The 19143-nt window shown below is 33.0% G+C and overlaps 1 protein-coding gene across 1 annotated transcript in view; it reads left to right on the top strand.

Annotated features, from left to right (window-relative positions):
* The window catches only part of LOC114341115 (uncharacterized), a 121009-nt gene that overhangs the window by 14186 nt on the left and 87680 nt on the right, over positions 1-19143 (top strand). The window contains exons 3-4 of the mRNA XM_050651658.1: positions 2952-3584; positions 16336-16555. Coding sequence (XP_050507615.1) covers positions 2952-3584; positions 16336-16555 — 853 coding nt within the window. The remainder of the gene's footprint in view (positions 1-2951; positions 3585-16335; positions 16556-19143) is intronic.

Genomic DNA, 19143 nt, shown 5'->3' with positions numbered 1-19143 from the left:
AGTTTGTAAAAATGGCCTTTTCTTCAGAATAGCAAGATCAGCATCAGAGATACGAAAAAATGTTTAAACATGAAATTGTAGCTTATTTAATTCAAAAGAACCTGGTTTGCAAAATTTTTTTCTACAGCAAAAATTGAGTGAGCTATTGACAATTAAAACTTGTCATAATAACATGCAAAAACCACCTTTACCAACCCCTTCAAAGTCATCTCTTTTTGCAACTGAGGATTTTAAAAAGATTTAATATTAACAGGCAAGATCTTGTAAAAACCTACAAAAATATTTTTTACCAAACTTCCTAAGTTAAAAAATAAAAAAGTTACGGTTAAAAAATCAATATATTTTTTTGAAAATAGAAAAGGAGAAATTCAATTGGACGCATAATAATGTAAGTTAGCGGTGTTTTTAGTCACTAGCCTTATTAATTCTTATTTATTTCTGTATTATTAATAGATTCTAGAAGTTAGACTGGCTTAGAATGATTAGTTTTTAAAAAAACTGGAGTTAAAAGCTAAAAACGAATTTTTGTAGTTTGGTAAAAAATGCCATTTTCTTCAGAATAGAAAGATTAGCATCAGAGTTACGAAAAAATGTTTCAATATAAAATTGTAGGTTATTTAATTCCCAAGAAATTGGTTTGAAAAATTTTTTTCTGCAGCAAAAATTGAGTGAATCGTAAATGAGTATATCGAAAAATATTGATTTTTTCTATACAAAACTAACACTTTCAATAGCGAATAAATCGAAAACTATTAATTTTGTCAAAAAAATGTATAGAACATTTTTTGCTCAGAATGAATGTTTTTATCAACTCTTGCGGTCAAAATATAATAAAAAATTTCTAACCCCCCGAGATGGTGTGGCAACCACCCCCATGGTAAAAGCGTCTTTCGGAGTCATATAGATTTTGATCCTTGGACTATCCACTATTTATTCTCAAACTTTCAAGCAAATCGATCCACTCTGTAAAAATTGTGAGGTGAAAAGCTTCGGTTCCTGGCCTAAATACATTATGATTATACTCATAGAGATTAAAAAAAGTTGGGAATCACTGTTCTATAACGATGAAAATACTAAACATTGTTTGGTTCGTCATAAGGACAATGCATCAATTCTTTGATTCTACAAACCTCTTGCTTAGGTGTAACTTGATAAAAATAGATTAGTTAGTGATTAATTTTGTGGACCACTGTGCAACATTTAGCAAAAATTTGGTGATTCAAATTACAATCCAGTGTTCAGAAAGTTGAGTAGCACAGTTTTATCCTTCGGGCAGTGTGACTTCTAATTTCCAGTTTCGGTTGTATCTGTCTGTCATCTGTAACAGTCAACATATTTTTGAAAAAGTGTAAAGTACTCTCGGTTGAAGTAGTTTAGTATTATTAAAAGTTACCTATTTTAAATTAATATAGGTTATTTAGTACAGTAGTATTATTATTCATCATCAATGGTGCTACAGCCCTATGAAAGAGCCTCGACCTTCTTAAGTCTACTACGCCAGTCAGTCCTATCCATTGCCAACCGTTGCCAGTTTGCTGCGCCTATTTTTCTTCCATCCTCATCTACGACATCCTTCCATCTAAGTTTTGGCCTAACCCCTATTTCTACTTCCCACAGGTTGTGACATAAGGATTCTTCTAGGAGGGTTGTTATGCTGTGATCTTGCTAGATGTCCTGCCCATCTTAGTCTTCCTATTCTTATAAGAGATACTACGTCTTTACCACCAAATATGTGTTGATATCTGTGGTATACCTCGTAGTTGTACCTCCTCCTCCAAATACCATTTTCACCGATGCCACCGAATATTCCTCTCAGGATCCTTCGTTCAAATATAAGCAGAAGGTTTTCATCTGCCTTGGAAATGGTCCATGTCTCCGATCCATATGTCAACACTGGTTGTATAAGGGTTTTGTATATGGTTATTTTTGTTTTTTGACTTAAGTTTCTGCTTCTCATATGTCTACTCAGTCCAAAATAGCATTTGTTTGCTAGGATTATCCTTCGCTTGATTTCTTCCGTCATGACGACATTCTCCTTGGTGATCAGGGAGCCCAAGTATGTGAATTTGTCCACCACTTCAAAGGTAGAGTTATCAACAGTGAATTGGTGACTGATGTTTCTGGCTCTATTGTTGGGTGTTGATGCCATCATCTTAGTTTTCTCCTCGTTTATTCAGGCCCATATTTTTTGAGGCATTTGAGAGGGTGGTATACATTTCTTCTAGTTTGCATGTTGTGCGGGCAACTAGGTCCACGTCATCTGCATATGCCAAAATTTGAGATAATTTATTAAAAATATTTCCTCTGTTATCTATTCGGGCACCTCTGACCGCCTTTTCCAGAGCTATGTTGAAGAGGAGACACGCCAGCGCATCTCCCTGTCGCAGCCCAACATTTGTTTCAAACGCCTGTGATTGTTCGCCCTGTATTTCGACTTTGCAAACGACTTTACGCATTGTAGCCTTAACCAATCATCAGTTTATCAGGGATGTGGCTTCATACAATTTATTTCTTAGAACACTATCATAGGCCGATTTAAAATCTATGAAAAGATGGTATGTGTCGATATTGAATTCATTGGTTTTTTCCAGTATTTGCCTTAGCACAAGGATTTGGTCTGTTGTTGATCGACCAGGCCTAAAACCACTTTGATATTCTCCAAGAAGCTCCTCTGAATGTGCACTTGGGCGACCATATAAGATACTCGAAAATATTTTGTAAGCTGTATTAAGAAGGGTTATTCCCCTATAGTTTCTTCATTCCAATTGATCACCCTTTTAATATAGCGGGCAAACGATTCCAATAGTATTATTATTTTAATAACGAATTTTGTCTTTCTCTCTCTGTATAACGATCTCTCCTTATAATGTTGAAAATTGACGGTCACTTGCATATCGTTATAGAGAAAGAGGACTGTATTTAAATCTGTTTTAAAGAGAATCTTGTTTTAGGATCTTGAAGAAGCTCTTCTTACTGATGGTACAGAAGAATATTCTTGGCTACAAGATTTAATAGTACGGCTTTTAAGTGGTTGTCTTAAAAATAATGGAATCTCAACTTTTAATTACCAGATGTTCCTGAGAAGGTTGTTCCGCCAAAAATGCCAGGAACACGATCGTTATAATCCGTTTAACACAGATATTGATTTTCAGCTTCTACCGCTTAGAACTAAAGTTGATATTTTGCATGCCCTTTGTGACTTTCGCCTAGATGCTACTGATGTGTTAGACCAGCTAAAAAACCTAGAAGCAGATAGTCTTCGAGTAGAACCTCTTGGATATGACAGTAATGACTCTGCGTATTGGTACTTTTATGGGACCAGACTGTACAGGGAAGATTTCACATCAAAGAATGATAAAAAAAAGACTGTATGGCAAGTTATTTGTTTTACACAAGATGATTGGTTGCAATTGACCAAGAAATTTAAGAAGTCCACAAATAAAGCAGAAAGGCAGTTACATCATACTTTAAGTGAAAATTTTCTCCCAGAATTGCCAAGATTGTTTAAGGAAAAAGAAATCCTAGCTAGGAAGAGGTTGTTGGCTACGTTGCCTAAGAGGACTTCTAATAGGTTAAAACAGCAGGTAAGGCACAGAACATTGCAATTTTATTACAAAAATAGTTTTTGATCCTAGCTAGGAAGAGGTTGTTGGCTAGATTGCCTAATAAGCAACCTAGCCACTTTCTGATAAGTTAAAACTAAAACAGTAGGTAAGGCACAAGAGGTTGCAATTTTATTACAAAAATAGTTTTGTTTTTGATAAGTTAAAAAACACTATAAAGTAAAAAAATGTTATAATATGGTAAAATCATGAAATTTTAAGTAAATGAGGGGACAACAGTACTTAAAAAAATCAATATAAAGTATGTGATTGTGATAATAAATCAGCAAATCATGGCCAAACTATAGTTTAAGTACAAAACGAGTAAGTATCAGTGATGTAGTTCCTAGTTGGTTTAGTGTTATAGCTAGGCTTACCATACGTCCCGGTTAGACCGGGACGATCCCGGGTTGAGATCCCTGACCCAGCGTCCTGGCCGGTTTGCATTAGCATCCCGGTCAAACTTAGACAACACCCCGGCCATTGATCAAGCACCATTTAAAGTACTCGAAATACAAGGCCAGCGCAAGTGTCATTGCAAGCTCATCTAGCTTAACATCGTTTTTCAAAAATACCGAACTCATAGAAAATGAACTTTCCATCGCTGCTAAAAAGCAACTTTTGCATTCCATGCAGCAATGCACGATATAAGTTTTAAAACATCTGATTGCTCCTCAAAATTAATATCGAAGCTGCTGTACCAAGTGCTAAGCTATCATCGCGGGAGTGATGGTTATAATTGTGGGAAAAGAGCTTCGACAGAGCCGAAGATTTTGAGTGGATCTGCTTGAAAAATATAAAGAAAATGCAAAAATGTCAATCGAAAATCCAAATTAGGATTGATGGGGTGATATTGACAAAAGGCTTATTCCAAAATGCTAATAAAGTTTGTTACTCCGAGAAATGAGTCCAATTATTCACCCATTTTCACAAGCAGAATATTGAGGAGCCAAATTAAAAAAAATTGTGGAGATTGCTATGTGTCTACGGGGTACTTCAGCGCCAGTGGAAAAAAATTTTTCACAGATGAAACAAATGTGTTCTGACAATCGGTTGAGGATGGAAGAATGCGTTGTGAAAGCCTTGCTTACGTGCAAATTCAATTTAAACATGTCATGCAGTGAATTTAATGACAAAATAGAGCAATTCAGAAATATTCTGAAAAAGTGTACTCTAGTGAAAAATATTAAGCAAGAGTGAATAATAAGACTGCGCAAATTTTTACTGTTGTTTATATTAATTGTAAAAAATACAAATTAAGCGAAAAGCAAAACGAAATGGAGCCTCTTTCTGTTCTGCGTCCCGGTTTGGCTCTTCATAATTATGGTAAGCCTAGTTATAGCTTTGTGAAAATGGATAGGTTTCATAATATTGTTCTGACGCAATTTCTTTATGGCATCTTATGCAATTTACTATTTTATTGGGAAATAAGGCAGAATTTAAGTTGAAAATGAAATTTATTGACATTTTATTGAATTTTTTTTTAAGACAAATCATATGCTATGGTTTTTTATGACGGATATTCTTGAGTTAAAGTTGATTTCATGTAATCAAATGAACTATCTTCCAATATAGTCGTCCCAGGAATGTAACTCATAAATATTCACAATATTATTTCAAAGTCGGCTACTTTAAAATATATAATATATGTCTGAATAGGGACTTTGCACATTTTTTATTACGTAATAATGTTCAGTTTTGTTTAAAAATGAGATTTCCAAAATTTCACGCTTCAAAACCTCAATATTTTAGAAATACAAATTTAAAATCTTCTGTGATTTAAAATAGTTCAGACGGCCCGTGACGTCACATAGTTTTACTATATGGCTATGTTTATGGTTATATTTAGGTATATTCTTCTCCTTCTTTAGTTTATTGGCCTCCACCTACTTGGGTATTTGGCCAGCTCATCGTCGTGAAATAAGGGAAAAATATTTATATTCTAATGACATTTATCGTATGTCATTGTAATAATATATACCAGTTTGTTGAGATTGGAGTTTGATACAGTTTTTGAAGGAAAAGAAAGAAGGTTTACTATGGAAAATAAAACCAATAGGTACGTTTTTTTTTTGCTCTTGGGAGCTATGCCCATTTAGCCATAAAAGTACGATTATAATGTCTAATTTAAAATTACATACAATTTTGTTTACTTTGTTTGTGCAGAATGTAAACATTAACCATATGACATCACGACGCGTTTTGGGCTAACTGCTTTAATTTGAGTTTAAAATCATCTTTAGGGGCCAAACGGAACACAAAAACAACTTTTTTATCTTTGATACATGTTTTAAATAATGTCTGTTGTGATTTATAAAAAATTTTTCGAATTTAAAATTTTAGGCAAGTTCCCTATTGTCAATATGCATGAGTCAGATTAAATTATTAGAAGAATTTTTTTACCAAGCCACATAAACAAAATTTGTTTAATTTATTAATATTTTGTATTTCGATAACGATTTCCGAAGTGGAAGTTAAAACGTCAATAAATTTCATTTTCGTGTGTATTCTGAAGAAAATCTTTAAAAACGAGGTATTCATTAAACAATTATCTAATACCAGTTAATAAATTTCATTACACCTGTAATGTGGTAAGTTATACTGCCAACTCGTTTTGAAAATTTCAAGAATTTTGAGGGCCTTTCTAACTTTCAAAATACTCTACTGAAAAATTAGGTTAGATTCACATATCAATTATTACCAAAACACTACAGAGATATAATGGTGTTTTATGCCTTTTTCTTAAAATTCGAGTAAACAGTCAAAAATTATTCAAAGCCGGTGTCCATAACAGTCTAGAGTTGTGGTAAAATGTCGAATCATCCAGGCCATTGGTGACTCATCATCCCTGAGTTCTCTCATTGCAGGTCCGGTTTCATCACAAAATTTTGTCAAGAAGTTGTTACACAACAAAGTTGTGATTTCATTGATCGGCAATACAGTTCTAGGCGATCCCGCGTACCAAAAAAAAGTTTATTAATAGCAAGCTGAAAATTTGTTAATAGCTTAAGGTGAAACAGTAGCGATCAACAGGTAGCGAAAACGCGTTCCAAGATTGCGGCTGTAATTTTGAATATTTTATATCAATATATTAATATGTGGAAATTACTCTGTAATTAAATACAATATTAAAAAAACGAGCCTGTACCGCCATTAAGAAGAACAAAAAAATACACTTTCTTCAAATAAACTTTTTTATCCGATGGCTAGATTTTGTGTCATTTTGGAACTACTAATGAAATAAAATATTTTAGTAGTTCCAAAATGACACAAAATCTAGGCATCGGATAAAAAAGTTTATTTGAAGAAAGTGTATTTTTTTGTTCTTCTTAATGGCGGTACAGGCTCGTTTTTTTAATATTGTATTTAATTACAGAGTAATTTCCACATATTAATATATTTTTCAAATTTGGCTCTGTACCGCCATTCTTTATTATATTACGAATACGTGTGCCAAATATCTCGAAAAAATATTCAAAATTACAGCCGCAATCTTGGAACGCGTTTTTGCTACCTGTTGATCGCTACTGTTTCCTCTTAAGGGCACCCAAAGTCCGAAAATTTAACTTTTTAACTTTTTTGGGTTATGATTGAAAATTATTCTCTGAAATCTTCTCTTTCCAACGATATATTCTTTTTCTCATGATCACCTTTCAGTGCGTCACAGTTTTTCGATTTCTCTCTAACGCATTAAATTGTATGTGACAGAAAAAAAGGCACGTCTGGGAATACTTCGGTAATTATTCTAGTTCGGTGATTATTCTAGTTGTCGATAGATGGCGCCATAATCAAAAAAGAATTATTTATTAAATAAAATAATAATATTATCAATATAATCTGTACAATTTATAAGACTATACAAATGAAAGAAAATACCATTTTATAAATGCAATAGACACAATTGATTTGGTTTTATTCCAAATTGAAAATAAAATTTGACAACTGTCAGATTTAACTAAAATGTCACGTTAGAATAAATGTCATAAATATGTATTATCACGGACTTACCTTTTTTTCTATAATTTGTGACGCACTGAAAAATGTTCATGAAAAGGAGAATATAACACATTATAGTATAAAATATCCATGGTTACAAAACTATTTGTTTTCTGAAGGTCTGCACTCAATTTACCGTGTACCGGTAGCTTTATAGCCTATTAGAGTGTTTTATGTTTTTGCGATTTCCCGAATACTAGGTTTTTAACTTTTGATGTCAGATATCTTTGTTTCCTGAGATGATAAAAGGTCCAAATTTTTACAGTAATTGTAGATAGATAATATCTAGTCCCGCGTAAATTTTTATTGAAAAATGTACAAAAACAAGTAAAATAAAAAATAAAATCTAAACTTTTTTGGGTTTTTTTGTAAGAGTATTTTAAAAAAATTTAAAATAAATGTTTCTTTCACTCTAACTTTACAAAAATCTACGCGGGACTAAACAATACATGTAGTTTCAAAATAAAACAAAAATTAGGTCTCTAAGTGCTTTGGTTACAGAGCTATATGACATAATGTTAACATTGTCGTTAAATGGGACTTTTGGGTGCCCTTAACGGTGTCTAGTCGGACAAACTTTGTTGCATGGGAACACTGGAACATGGGAAGTTTTAATTGTAGAACAGGTTACAAGTTTCAAACGTCATACTATGAAACCGTCCCATATATTTTGTCTGACAGAACTTCCAATTTATTTGTTACCCGTTCATTAAACTCTCGTGCAAAAATGAGACTGCTATTTACCACCAATATAATATCTGTCATTTGACATGTTCTACGTGTCAGACTTAGTAAAATGCCCAACATATTTTTCGGACAAACATTTTTCATATATTTTATAAAGTTTGCTATTGAATAAACTTAAAAACAACCTGCTAGTTTTCACAGTCATAAACTTGTCAGGATGACACATTCCACAATTAAAACTTCCCATGTTCCAGTGTTCCCATACACCAAAGTTTGTCCGACTAGACACTGTTAAGTTATTAACAATTTTCAGCTTGCTATCAATCAACTTTTTTGGTACGCGTTATCCAGGCCTATTCCATAAAAATGAATAACAAGAAAATAAAAATTATGATTAATGCATAAGACATCGGAAATTATAGATATAGGAATAGGCGGAACAGATAGAATATGTCCAATAATATATTTACTTAAAAAGCTTTTAATAAAAAAATACCTTAAAGGTAATATCAACAGTGCCTATGTCATATCTGTTTTAAGATACAAGGCCTTGACATGGAGAAGTAGTAGGAATAATTTCTACAGAATATAGGAGAGCTATAGAAACATTGTATATATTGCGAGACAGAAAGAAGAATGAATAGTTAAAACGCAATATCAATATATCAAACGCAGTCGAACACCCTTTATAACTAAAATGTAGATGGCTAAACTAGACATAACGAAAGATATATGAAGATCTAATAAAGAGGTTGAACGCTGGAGGCCATGGACAAAAAGATCAAGAAATATACCAGAAATGAGATGAAATGATGACTAAGCAAAACTGTCAGCACTTCCAATGTGGAGAAAACAGGCAAAAGTGTATAAATATTTACAGTATACATAATAGATAATGAGATATAGATACATAAAAAATATGTTTTTTATTTCTAAAGTCTGATGGATTATCTTTCAGGAGTAGTAACTGAGGTGGTTATTAGAAATATCATACTGGAAAAATATTATGGCAAAAGACTAAAGATGAACTTGAGTTTTTTGTGATCAATCAAGCTATATGGTGACCAAATGGCAGTATACTAAACAAATAATCTTATTAGTAACTGTAGTTTCAAGGAAACACTAACAAACATAAATATTTGATATTTTTTTTTATTAACCCATTAACCGCCAAGCAAAGAAATACTGCAATAATATGTAATATATTTGATTAACTAGAGTAAAATAAACTTAAACATTCGTAAAAAAATTTTTTTACACTTTGATAATGGCAGGTGTCACAACAACAAAATGGTTCGTTTTCGAACCTTTGGCGGAAATGAGATATAAAAATTGAAATACACAATTTTATTTGTTGTGAAAAGTCTCAAAACATTTAGAGTGTAAATGGACCTGGAAGTTTTCATAAACAAAAATAATATGGTTAGAACATTGCCTACACCTTCTTCAGCTTCTTTGTCAAAAATGAAGTCGAACGGCCCTCTATCCTTTTTAGAAATTATTTTAGATATTTGAAGTTTACACTTTCCAATCCTGTATCTTGCATTGTGCCAGTTGCATAAATTCGACGAATCGACATATTGTCTACTGTCTACAACACTACACATCCTCCCTTATGGAGCCCCCCTCCCCCACCCTAGATTATAACAAAACTGAATACCAGAATACCCGTCTTTCTAAAGGTACGTATCCACTATGTTCGTAATATTGGACCACCGAGGCACTGCCGCACGGTCTTTGACGCACTGTTGCACGGTCCGGGAGCGCCAACCATCCACTATGTTCACGAACCTCTTGCACTCCGCGCTCCCTGCAACTGCTCCAATCGATACGGTATGCCCTCCTCTACATATAAACCGACACCAATTGGAACGCCGAGACGGAGCGCGCACTGTTGCACGGTCCGGGAGTGCCTACCATTCACTATGTTTACAAACCTCTTGCGCTCCGCGCTCCCTGCAACTGCTCCCATCTACATGCATGCGCTCCTCTACATATAAACCGCCACCTATTGGACCGTTGAGGCGGAGCGCACACTGTTGCATCGTCCGAGAGCGCCAACCATCCACTATGTTCACGAACTTCTTGCGCTCCGCGCTCCCTGCAACTGCTCCAATCGATACGGTATGCGTACATATAAATTGTCCACAGATTGGAGCGCCGAGGCAGAGTGCGCACAAGTGCACAGTCCGGGAGCGCCAAACGTGTCCACTATGTGGAGCAGTTGCAGGAGCTCGGAGCGCAAGCACAGTGGATACGTGTTTTTACACATAATAAAGAAATATCCCAACAAATTACTGCCTGTGCATCACCTTGAACTTATTCCTGATCAGACAGGATTATATGTCGACTTCCGCCAATGGTTCGTTATCGAACCATTATTTTCAAACACGAGATTTGATGACTCAGAAATTATTTTTTTTTTGTATTTTTATAACAATTGGTGTACAAATAGGTTAAAAAAATAATGTTTTAATTTATTTGACCACAAAAGTGTTATGCCGATAAAATTACTACAGTAAAAATAAAGTTGCGTCGAAGGATTGAAAATGTCGGACATTTAGAAAATATTTTTGTGATGAAAGCATGAGTTTGGAAATTAAACAAAATTAAATTTAGTTACACTTTATATCTTCTGGTTGCTTAAAAAATACAAAGATTTAAAAAAAATTAACGAATTGCCAAAAAAAAATTCTACAAAAAAATGGTGCGTTTTCGCACCTTTGGCGCTAAATGGGTTAAACACAAGCTGTGTTTGTACTACTGCAATCTGGTCATCGATCAATAATTATCAATTCTTCTTTAACTTAAATTACTAAATCATACATAACCTAAGATCTTAACCCTATGGTGTCGTCTTATTTTTTTTAAGAAGTATGCATTTTAAACCTAAAACTGACACACAATACAACACTATGCTCTGCTTTTACAATAACACTTTATACTAACTCAAATGGTTTTCTTCGTTTGAGTCTTCTTTCTAACCCAGTATTATCTAGGAGCTGGATGGTTTCGATGTTTACATGACTATGGAGCCGTTGTTCGTGCCTACCTGTCATCTTCTTGATAACTTTGTCTACATCTTCCATATCAAGATCCTTGTGGAGGTCGACATTTCGGATATACCAAGGAGCATCAACGATGTTCCTTTATACTTTATTCTGGAATCTCTTGATAATCTGGATATTACTTGAATTGGCACATCCCCAGAGTTGACATACGTCCATACTGGTCTAAGTATTTGTTTATATAGAAGTATGTATTTTGTTATATGTGGACAATGCAGAGTTTCTTCCCATCAGCCAATACATTTTTTGTACCGGATACCTAATTCTTCCCTTTTCTTTTTAATGTGGACTTTCCAGCCTTGGATCAAGTGTGATACCTAAATATTTTGCAGAAGATTCATATGGTATTTTGGCATCATTTATTCTAATTCGAATGTTCTCGATTTTTTTATTTGTAAAATTGACATGAATTGATTTAGATTCATTTAATTTGATTTTCCATTTTTTAGTTCAGTTATGTATTTTATTTATTGCCAACTGTAATTTTTCTGCCGCTTTTTCGCTGGCATCACCTACTGCTAAGATAGCGGTATCATCTGCAAATGTGGCTATATGTAGTATCATTTTCCATTTCAGGTAAGTATATCGTATGTGTATGGCAGGTAGAGGACAGGACCTAATACGCTTCCTTGAGGGACTCTTGCTCTGATTTCTTTTAGATCAGTGTACATGTCTTGCTTAATTCTGAAATATCTGTCAGATATATCGATGCCTCAGAAGCCAATCGGTGTAAGTCAATAAGTGTTTAAAATGAGATACTAAGATGTTTCTGAATGCAGTTGCAGAAATATAAGTAATTATTAAAAACAAATAAACCGTCTTTATTTATCATAATATGGGTAACATATTCATAAATACAAACAAGGAAATAATATTATTTTTATATTATATAATGTGTGTTATACTTCAGTAAGTCATTCTTAGGGAGAATTGACTGACACCGTTTGACTTCTGAGGCATCCATATATGACTGCAAAATTTCTGAATATTGTTTAGGCATAAGAATTTTGAGTTTGTAGACTAAACCTTCATGTCATACTTTGTCGAAGGCCTTAGCTACGTCTAAAAAGATTGTAGAATAGACTTTCTTTTCTTTTAATGATTTTTCAATTATGTTAGTAATTCTGTGTACCTGATCAGTCGTAGAATGTTTATTTCTGTAGCCAAATTGGTGGTTTGGAATTTTTTTTTTTCTTCTATTATTGGTTTCATTATTTTTAGCAGAAGTTTCTCAAAAAGCTTCGACATCACTGGTAAAAGTGATAACGGTCTATCTATATGAAGACACTTCATTTGCTGATTTTCTTGGTTTTGGTATCATTATAACCTCAGCTATTTTCCATAAATTTGGAACATATCCCAATCTAAATGCAGCATTGATGATGTTGGTCAATTTGAATATGGCTTTACGAGGCAGGTTTTTTAGTAACTCTCCAGTAATTATATCATATCCTGGTGCCTTCTTAGGATTTATATTGTGTTTTATTTCATCAGCTACTTCTTTCGGGGATGTTGGTCTGATTCTCTCCTCTGTCTGATTAGGCTCTATCGATATTTGATCATAATTTTGGTCATCATGAAGTTTTAATGTGTTTTCTAAATATGTGGCAAATACCTCTGCCTTTTGCTCATTACTTCTAGCCCATCTACCATCTTCGAGTTTAATGGGCTGAGAATGGGTTACTGGTATTTTTAACCTTTTTGTTGCTTTCCATAGAGAGTACTCCGTGCTGCTATCATCCGTCAACTCTATCAGGTAATAACCGATTGACTCATTTTTTATATTTTGAATCTCTCTCTTAAGTTTTTGACTAGCATTGTTTAAATTTGTTTTATCTTGGAGTGCTCTGGTTTGTTGCCACTTCCTTCTTAGTTTTCTTTTCTCTTTAATTAACTTTTTAATTTCTTTCGGATAATTGTTTCCTTTGACATTTGATCTTATAGTAGGAGTACTTTCCCATGCTGTTTTTTGTATATTTGCACAAACAACTCAACTTGCTCATCTAGTTGGCCAGGTTTTTTTAATGGTACTGCTAATTCAATTCTATCTTCAAGGATTGATCTAAAACTTTCACAGTCTCTTAGTTTATTTGTTAGTATTTGGTTACAATCCTTTCTGATAATCGTATCACTCACAGTGAGTATTATGGGTGAATGATCTGAATTCATATCCCAACTTTTATTAATATCTACATAATTGGATGATACATAATACTCATCTTACTCCTGAAGAAGACAAATCAAAAGACACAAAAATTATAATAAATATATTTACTAAAAACACTAATATATTCTTTTCACACCTTTTCTTGCACTGATATATTTATACATAACTTGAAAGATTCAGCAACTAAACGCCATACTGTCTGTGTGCGCATGCGCGCAGTATTATGAAATTTTACTCTCAATCGCGCCTAAAGAAGTATAACTTAAAAAATAAAAATTCCACTCTGCATCCTAGATATAGGTAGATACACACAGCGGCAGAATTAACAGAACACCTTAAAAATGGGACGTGTTAGATGCCTCGAATTTCCTAAACCTGTTTTCCGATTTCAGTTTTTTTTTAGTATGTTATAGCCTTATTACTTAATAAAATCGATGTAATGATATTGTTGCTAGACAGGTAAGTGTCATTTTATACCGGGTGTAATAATCATGCTGTGTTGAATATTCTACCATACATAAAATTAAAACTCAATTGTATCCTTAGGTTTTCTTAACATTTTGTTTTTAATTCATTGGTTAATGTTCGATAATAAAAGAGATATGTACTTTTATATTACAAATGAGGTATGCTATTTGGTATTGATCAATAGCATTCCAAATCTCGAGAGCTACTGTTTCTACCTCTTGTAAGGTTCTAAATAGGAGGTGGCAAACGCTGTCGTAGCCTTCTGCCAATTATGCCTCACAAATGTTTTATCAGATTAAGATCTGGACTATGCGATGGCTAATTCAAAGTCCGATGATTTACCTGTTGTAAATATTCGATTACAATTTGTGAACATGAGGTCTTGCATTATCGTGCATTAGCAAAAAATTGTTACCAATATAAGGATCCGATAGCATCGTCCTTCTCTTTGTAAGATCACTGCTTGAACACACTCATCGCGAGTCAAATTCCTTGTAGCGCGTTCCATTTCCACCAAACCACAAAAAATACGGACTTAATTAAAACTTTAAATAATAAATCTACTAATTTTTACAACACACCAGACACTTTTTGACTTTTTGACATCTATTAAATTTTTTAAAAACAATTTGACATCTGTTAAATTGGTAAGTTTCCTAAGCAGGAAATGTGGATATATTGATGAAAAACATGGCTAGTTGTTAACGTACCTAACTTTTTTAATATCCAACATAAGCAAATAAATCAAAAAAGAAAATTTTAATAAAGCCTAGGGCTACAATTGAGTTTTAATTTCAATATTTTATATGCGCTGGAATATTCCACAGGGTGTTCCAAACTTTAAGAAAAAAACACATTATGATTGTTACAGCCGGTATAAAATGACATTTACCTGTCTAGCAACAATATTATTACATCGTTTTTCTTAGAGCTCCATTTTCCCGGTCCCTTTTGATTTCCCGGGAATCGAGAGTTGGTAATTTGGATTTCCCGGGAATCGAGAAATTTAGAAATAAAAAGAAGAAATTGTTTTTGTTCTAATTTTTCAATGCAATTAGTATAAAAAATTTGATTACAAATTAATAATGTTTAAATTTAATGTACAAAAATTTAAAAGAAAATTAAATATTTTAAAGAAAATTTTAAAAATAGAAAAATTATAAATTTATGTAATCTGAATTTTCGTTGTTTTTATTATTGAAATATGTTTTAAAAAAACATAAATAGTTGAGTGTTTGATCTTTCAGGCTGGCTCTTTTTTTGTACAGAAATTTTATGAAGTTGAAAACGCACTTTCTGTTGATGTAGGTCTGATGCTTTTTAGTGAAGTAAGTATTTTTTTAATCTTCAGGTCAGCTGATTTGCACTAATCTAATACCGTATTAAATTTTCTATGTACTAATTCTTCATAAACATAATTTTAATTCAAAATAAATATTTATGTTATAATTCTCGATGCTTTAAAATGAATCGGATCGTCGCATAAACTTAAGAATGTTTATGCTGACGGATGTGATACATTCTGATTTTACCCCAAAATTGGAAGGTTTAATCCGGGAGCAGTCGCGCCAAACAATCTAACATTTTATCCTCTTCCGTGATAACTTGAAGAAAAATTTTGTAACACAACTTTTCACTCGTAAGTACCTCGTGGAGGATTGTAGTAATGCGTGGGAATTAAAAAAAAAAATTAAGTTTTTTTTTTATTTTTTGTGAAATTTACGGCTTTGGTGAGAACCAATTAGCTTTATAATTGTTAGAAATAGATATTTTTAACGTAACAAGTCAATAAAAATATTATACAATAGAAATTTCTTTTAAATTCGCATTTAAATTCGTATTCTGATATTTTTCCTCTACGCGCGACTACTTACGTGACAGAAGTGAGCGCGACTGCTCCCGGGTTAAAATATAATTGAAAAATAAATATTTTAAGTGGAATGATTTAAAATAATTATTAAGCAGAGATAATAATTGTATCAGAATCATTTATTCATTGTGAGTTAGTAATATCTCCGCTCATAATTTAAAATAAAATATTTTAAAATCCCGGGAATCAGGATTTCCATTTTTTACTGATTTCCCGGGAAATGTGTCCCGGGAATGCAGCTCTAGTTTTTCTTAAATAATCTATAGCATACTAAAAAAATCACTCAAATCGGACAACAGGTTTCGGAAATTCGAGACATCTAACATGTCCCATTTTTAAGGTGTTCCGTTAATTTTGCCGCTTATTGTATTTGAGATAAATATTAAATAACATTTTCATTTTTTTTTAAATAGAATGTATTCAAAATCTTGAACATTGACAGTGCAAGTTTTTTTATTATTTTATTTTTCACTACAGGAAAAAGAACTGACTGAAGAAAATAATTTTTTGAACCAATATCTGAAAGAGCAGGAATCTAAGGAAGCCGAGGCAGAGGTACAGAAAAAAGATTTGGAGTCCAGGAGGCAGAAGGCTTACGAAAGGCGTATTAAATTAAGAGAGAATAAAGAGAGTGATGCTTTGAGTGAGACATCAGTAGATGAGATGGCAGGTACACGGAGTAAAAAAGCAAAAAAAGGTTAGTAAATTAATAACTTTTATATACAGGGTGCTTCATATCTGCAGATATGAAATATTCATATCTGCTACAACTGTTCTATAAAGTTCGTAGGAACATTCGTTGACCATAACCTTTTCCTTAAAATCCTTATACATTAAAGATATAGAAATATCACTTGGTAAGTACTTTCTGAGAGGTGCGTGTTCCCTACGATAGTGTGAAATGGTTGGTTGAAAGGAATTTATATGATAATAATATCGGTTCTATCAATCTTTCTAGAAAATTGATGTCTTCTTTGATCTTGTTTAGGAGCAATTAATCCATTTTCTGTATTTCTTATATTTTTGAGAACTCTATCATTATTTTTGTCAAATCCTAACGTGGCTAAGAGAAATACTTTGCAGACGTTTACTTCTAAACCTTCTTCCACTGAAAGAAAATATTTAAAAGTATTTGTGCGTTTCGGGTTTCCAGTTTTCAAGGTATCTCTTCGTTTCGGAAATTGTTTGGTACATTTGAATATAAATAACCACTGTTGATCTTTTGACAGGGTCCAGTATTGTTTATTAATAGATTCCCGTCGAGTTTTTGATATTTTTCTATGGCAGTTCATTGGACATTTGCAGACTTCCTTAACATTGTGATTGTCGATATAAATTTTAATTTTTTTCGCTTGTCGTTCACTAGGCTTTCCTTCGAATTTTCTCCTCTTTCTAAGCTCTCCCTTTTTAGTGTACAACTTACTTTCTGATGTATGGATTGCCTTTTTACAGCATCTTCTAGAATAGTAACAATAAAATTATAATCCAAATTGGTTACACGTGGTGGCATACTATTTGATAAGAAATCATCCTGCGCTATTGTTGCTTTCGTTTGCATAGATTCCTTGTTTTCGGTGTTTGCAGGCCTCACTATTATTATGTCTGATATTATGTTGATTTTTGAAGTCGCTTTATTGTTCTTCAATAAGTGTAAATCCGTTGAAAATGACGTCTTCTATTTCACTAGTCTCAGTCTCTTCAGATTCACCTTCTTCAGGTATATAGTCATTATCTTTCGTTACACACCTTGGTTTTTTAGTCTTCTGTCTGATTACACTTATTTTTTTTTTTTTTTTGAAATGACTCGTCTTCTATTTCACTAGTCTGTCTCTTCAGATTCACCTTCTTCAGGTATATAGTCATTATCTTTCGTTACACACCTTGGTTTTTTAGTCTTCTGTCTGATTACACTTATTTTTTCTTGTAGGCTTTTATTTAACACAGCCTGAACCATTCTCTTGGAACGACTAGCAGTTCTGCAATTTCTGAAACAAAAATGAAACATAAAATCTGAAATAAACAAATACATATTTATTTAAAATTTAAATAAATATTAAAAAACTAATCACAGTATAGCGAGCTGTTGAAAGGTACACACGTTATTTTGATAGTCCGTTTAGTTTTGGAATTAGCAGTAGTAAACTATCTGAAATTAAATTTTTAAAAGTAGTGCACATAAGCTAAAGTGTTATCCAGTCTGTTTGGTGAATTTGGCTCCAGAAAAGTGCATCCAGGCCTGTGTGTAGATAAATTCATCGTATTGCAAGGTCAGCTTTATTTACATTATTTACATTAATTACTATCTATCACTCCCACCATGCCAACTAGTCAAACCTGCGCTAATTGTTTAAAAGCGATCGACGACCGTGAACGTTCGGCCCTACAATGTGATGCCTGCAAAAGAGGAATTCACCTGGCATGTACCGAGCTTCTCCAAGATGATCGCATAACCAGATGTAAGGTGCGAGGCATTAAAATTATTTGTAACAGCTGCTCAAGCAATATTGAAGCGTTTTCAAATTTAAAATCCATTCTTAAGGAATATAATGATGATCTACAATTAAAAATTAGTCAAATAGATGAAAAGATCGCTGAAATTACAACGAAATTCAATGATCTAGAAATTAAATTATCATCTGCTGACCAACATTCGTCACCACAATTTGCTGAAAATATCGCCAATGAAGCCGTCGATCGTATTAATCGTGCCAAAAATGTTATTGTCAGAGGCGTACCAGAATCTACAGGTGATATTCAAACTAAAAAAGATGAAGACAAAAAATTTTTGGAGGAAATTTTGTCGGCTGTAGAATGTAATGCTACCCCGGTTACTTTCTTTAGAGTAGGCAAAGTTGGTGATAGATTTCCTAGAATGATTAAAATGGTAATGAATAATGAGTATGAAGCTAAGCAAATTCTACGAAATAAAAGGAAACTCTTAGAAAAAACAAAAACAAAAAATGTATCCATTGTTGACGATAAGACACCTATGCAAGTTAACTTTTTAAAAGAACTGCGATCTGAGTTAGAGACTAGAAAAGAAAACGGAGAGCAAAATTTAACAATAAAATACATACGTGGTATACCAAAAATCACTAATTTTTGACAATAATATTATAAAAACCTGCTTTTACGACTGGCTCTGCTTTTATACCAATTTAGCGACATTGCATTCTAAATTTAATGAACTTTTATGTTATATTCAGGATTTAAAACCTAAAATAATATTAATCACCGAGACTTGGCTAACACAAAAAGATTCTGACAATTTATATACTATAGATG

Source organism: Diabrotica virgifera, chromosome 5 (assembly GCF_917563875.1).
Source record: "Diabrotica virgifera virgifera chromosome 5, PGI_DIABVI_V3a".
Lineage (NCBI taxonomy): Eukaryota > Metazoa > Arthropoda > Insecta > Coleoptera > Chrysomelidae > Diabrotica > Diabrotica virgifera.
Note: the sequence above shows the minus strand (reverse complement) of the source record. Positions and strands in the feature narration are given on the sequence as shown.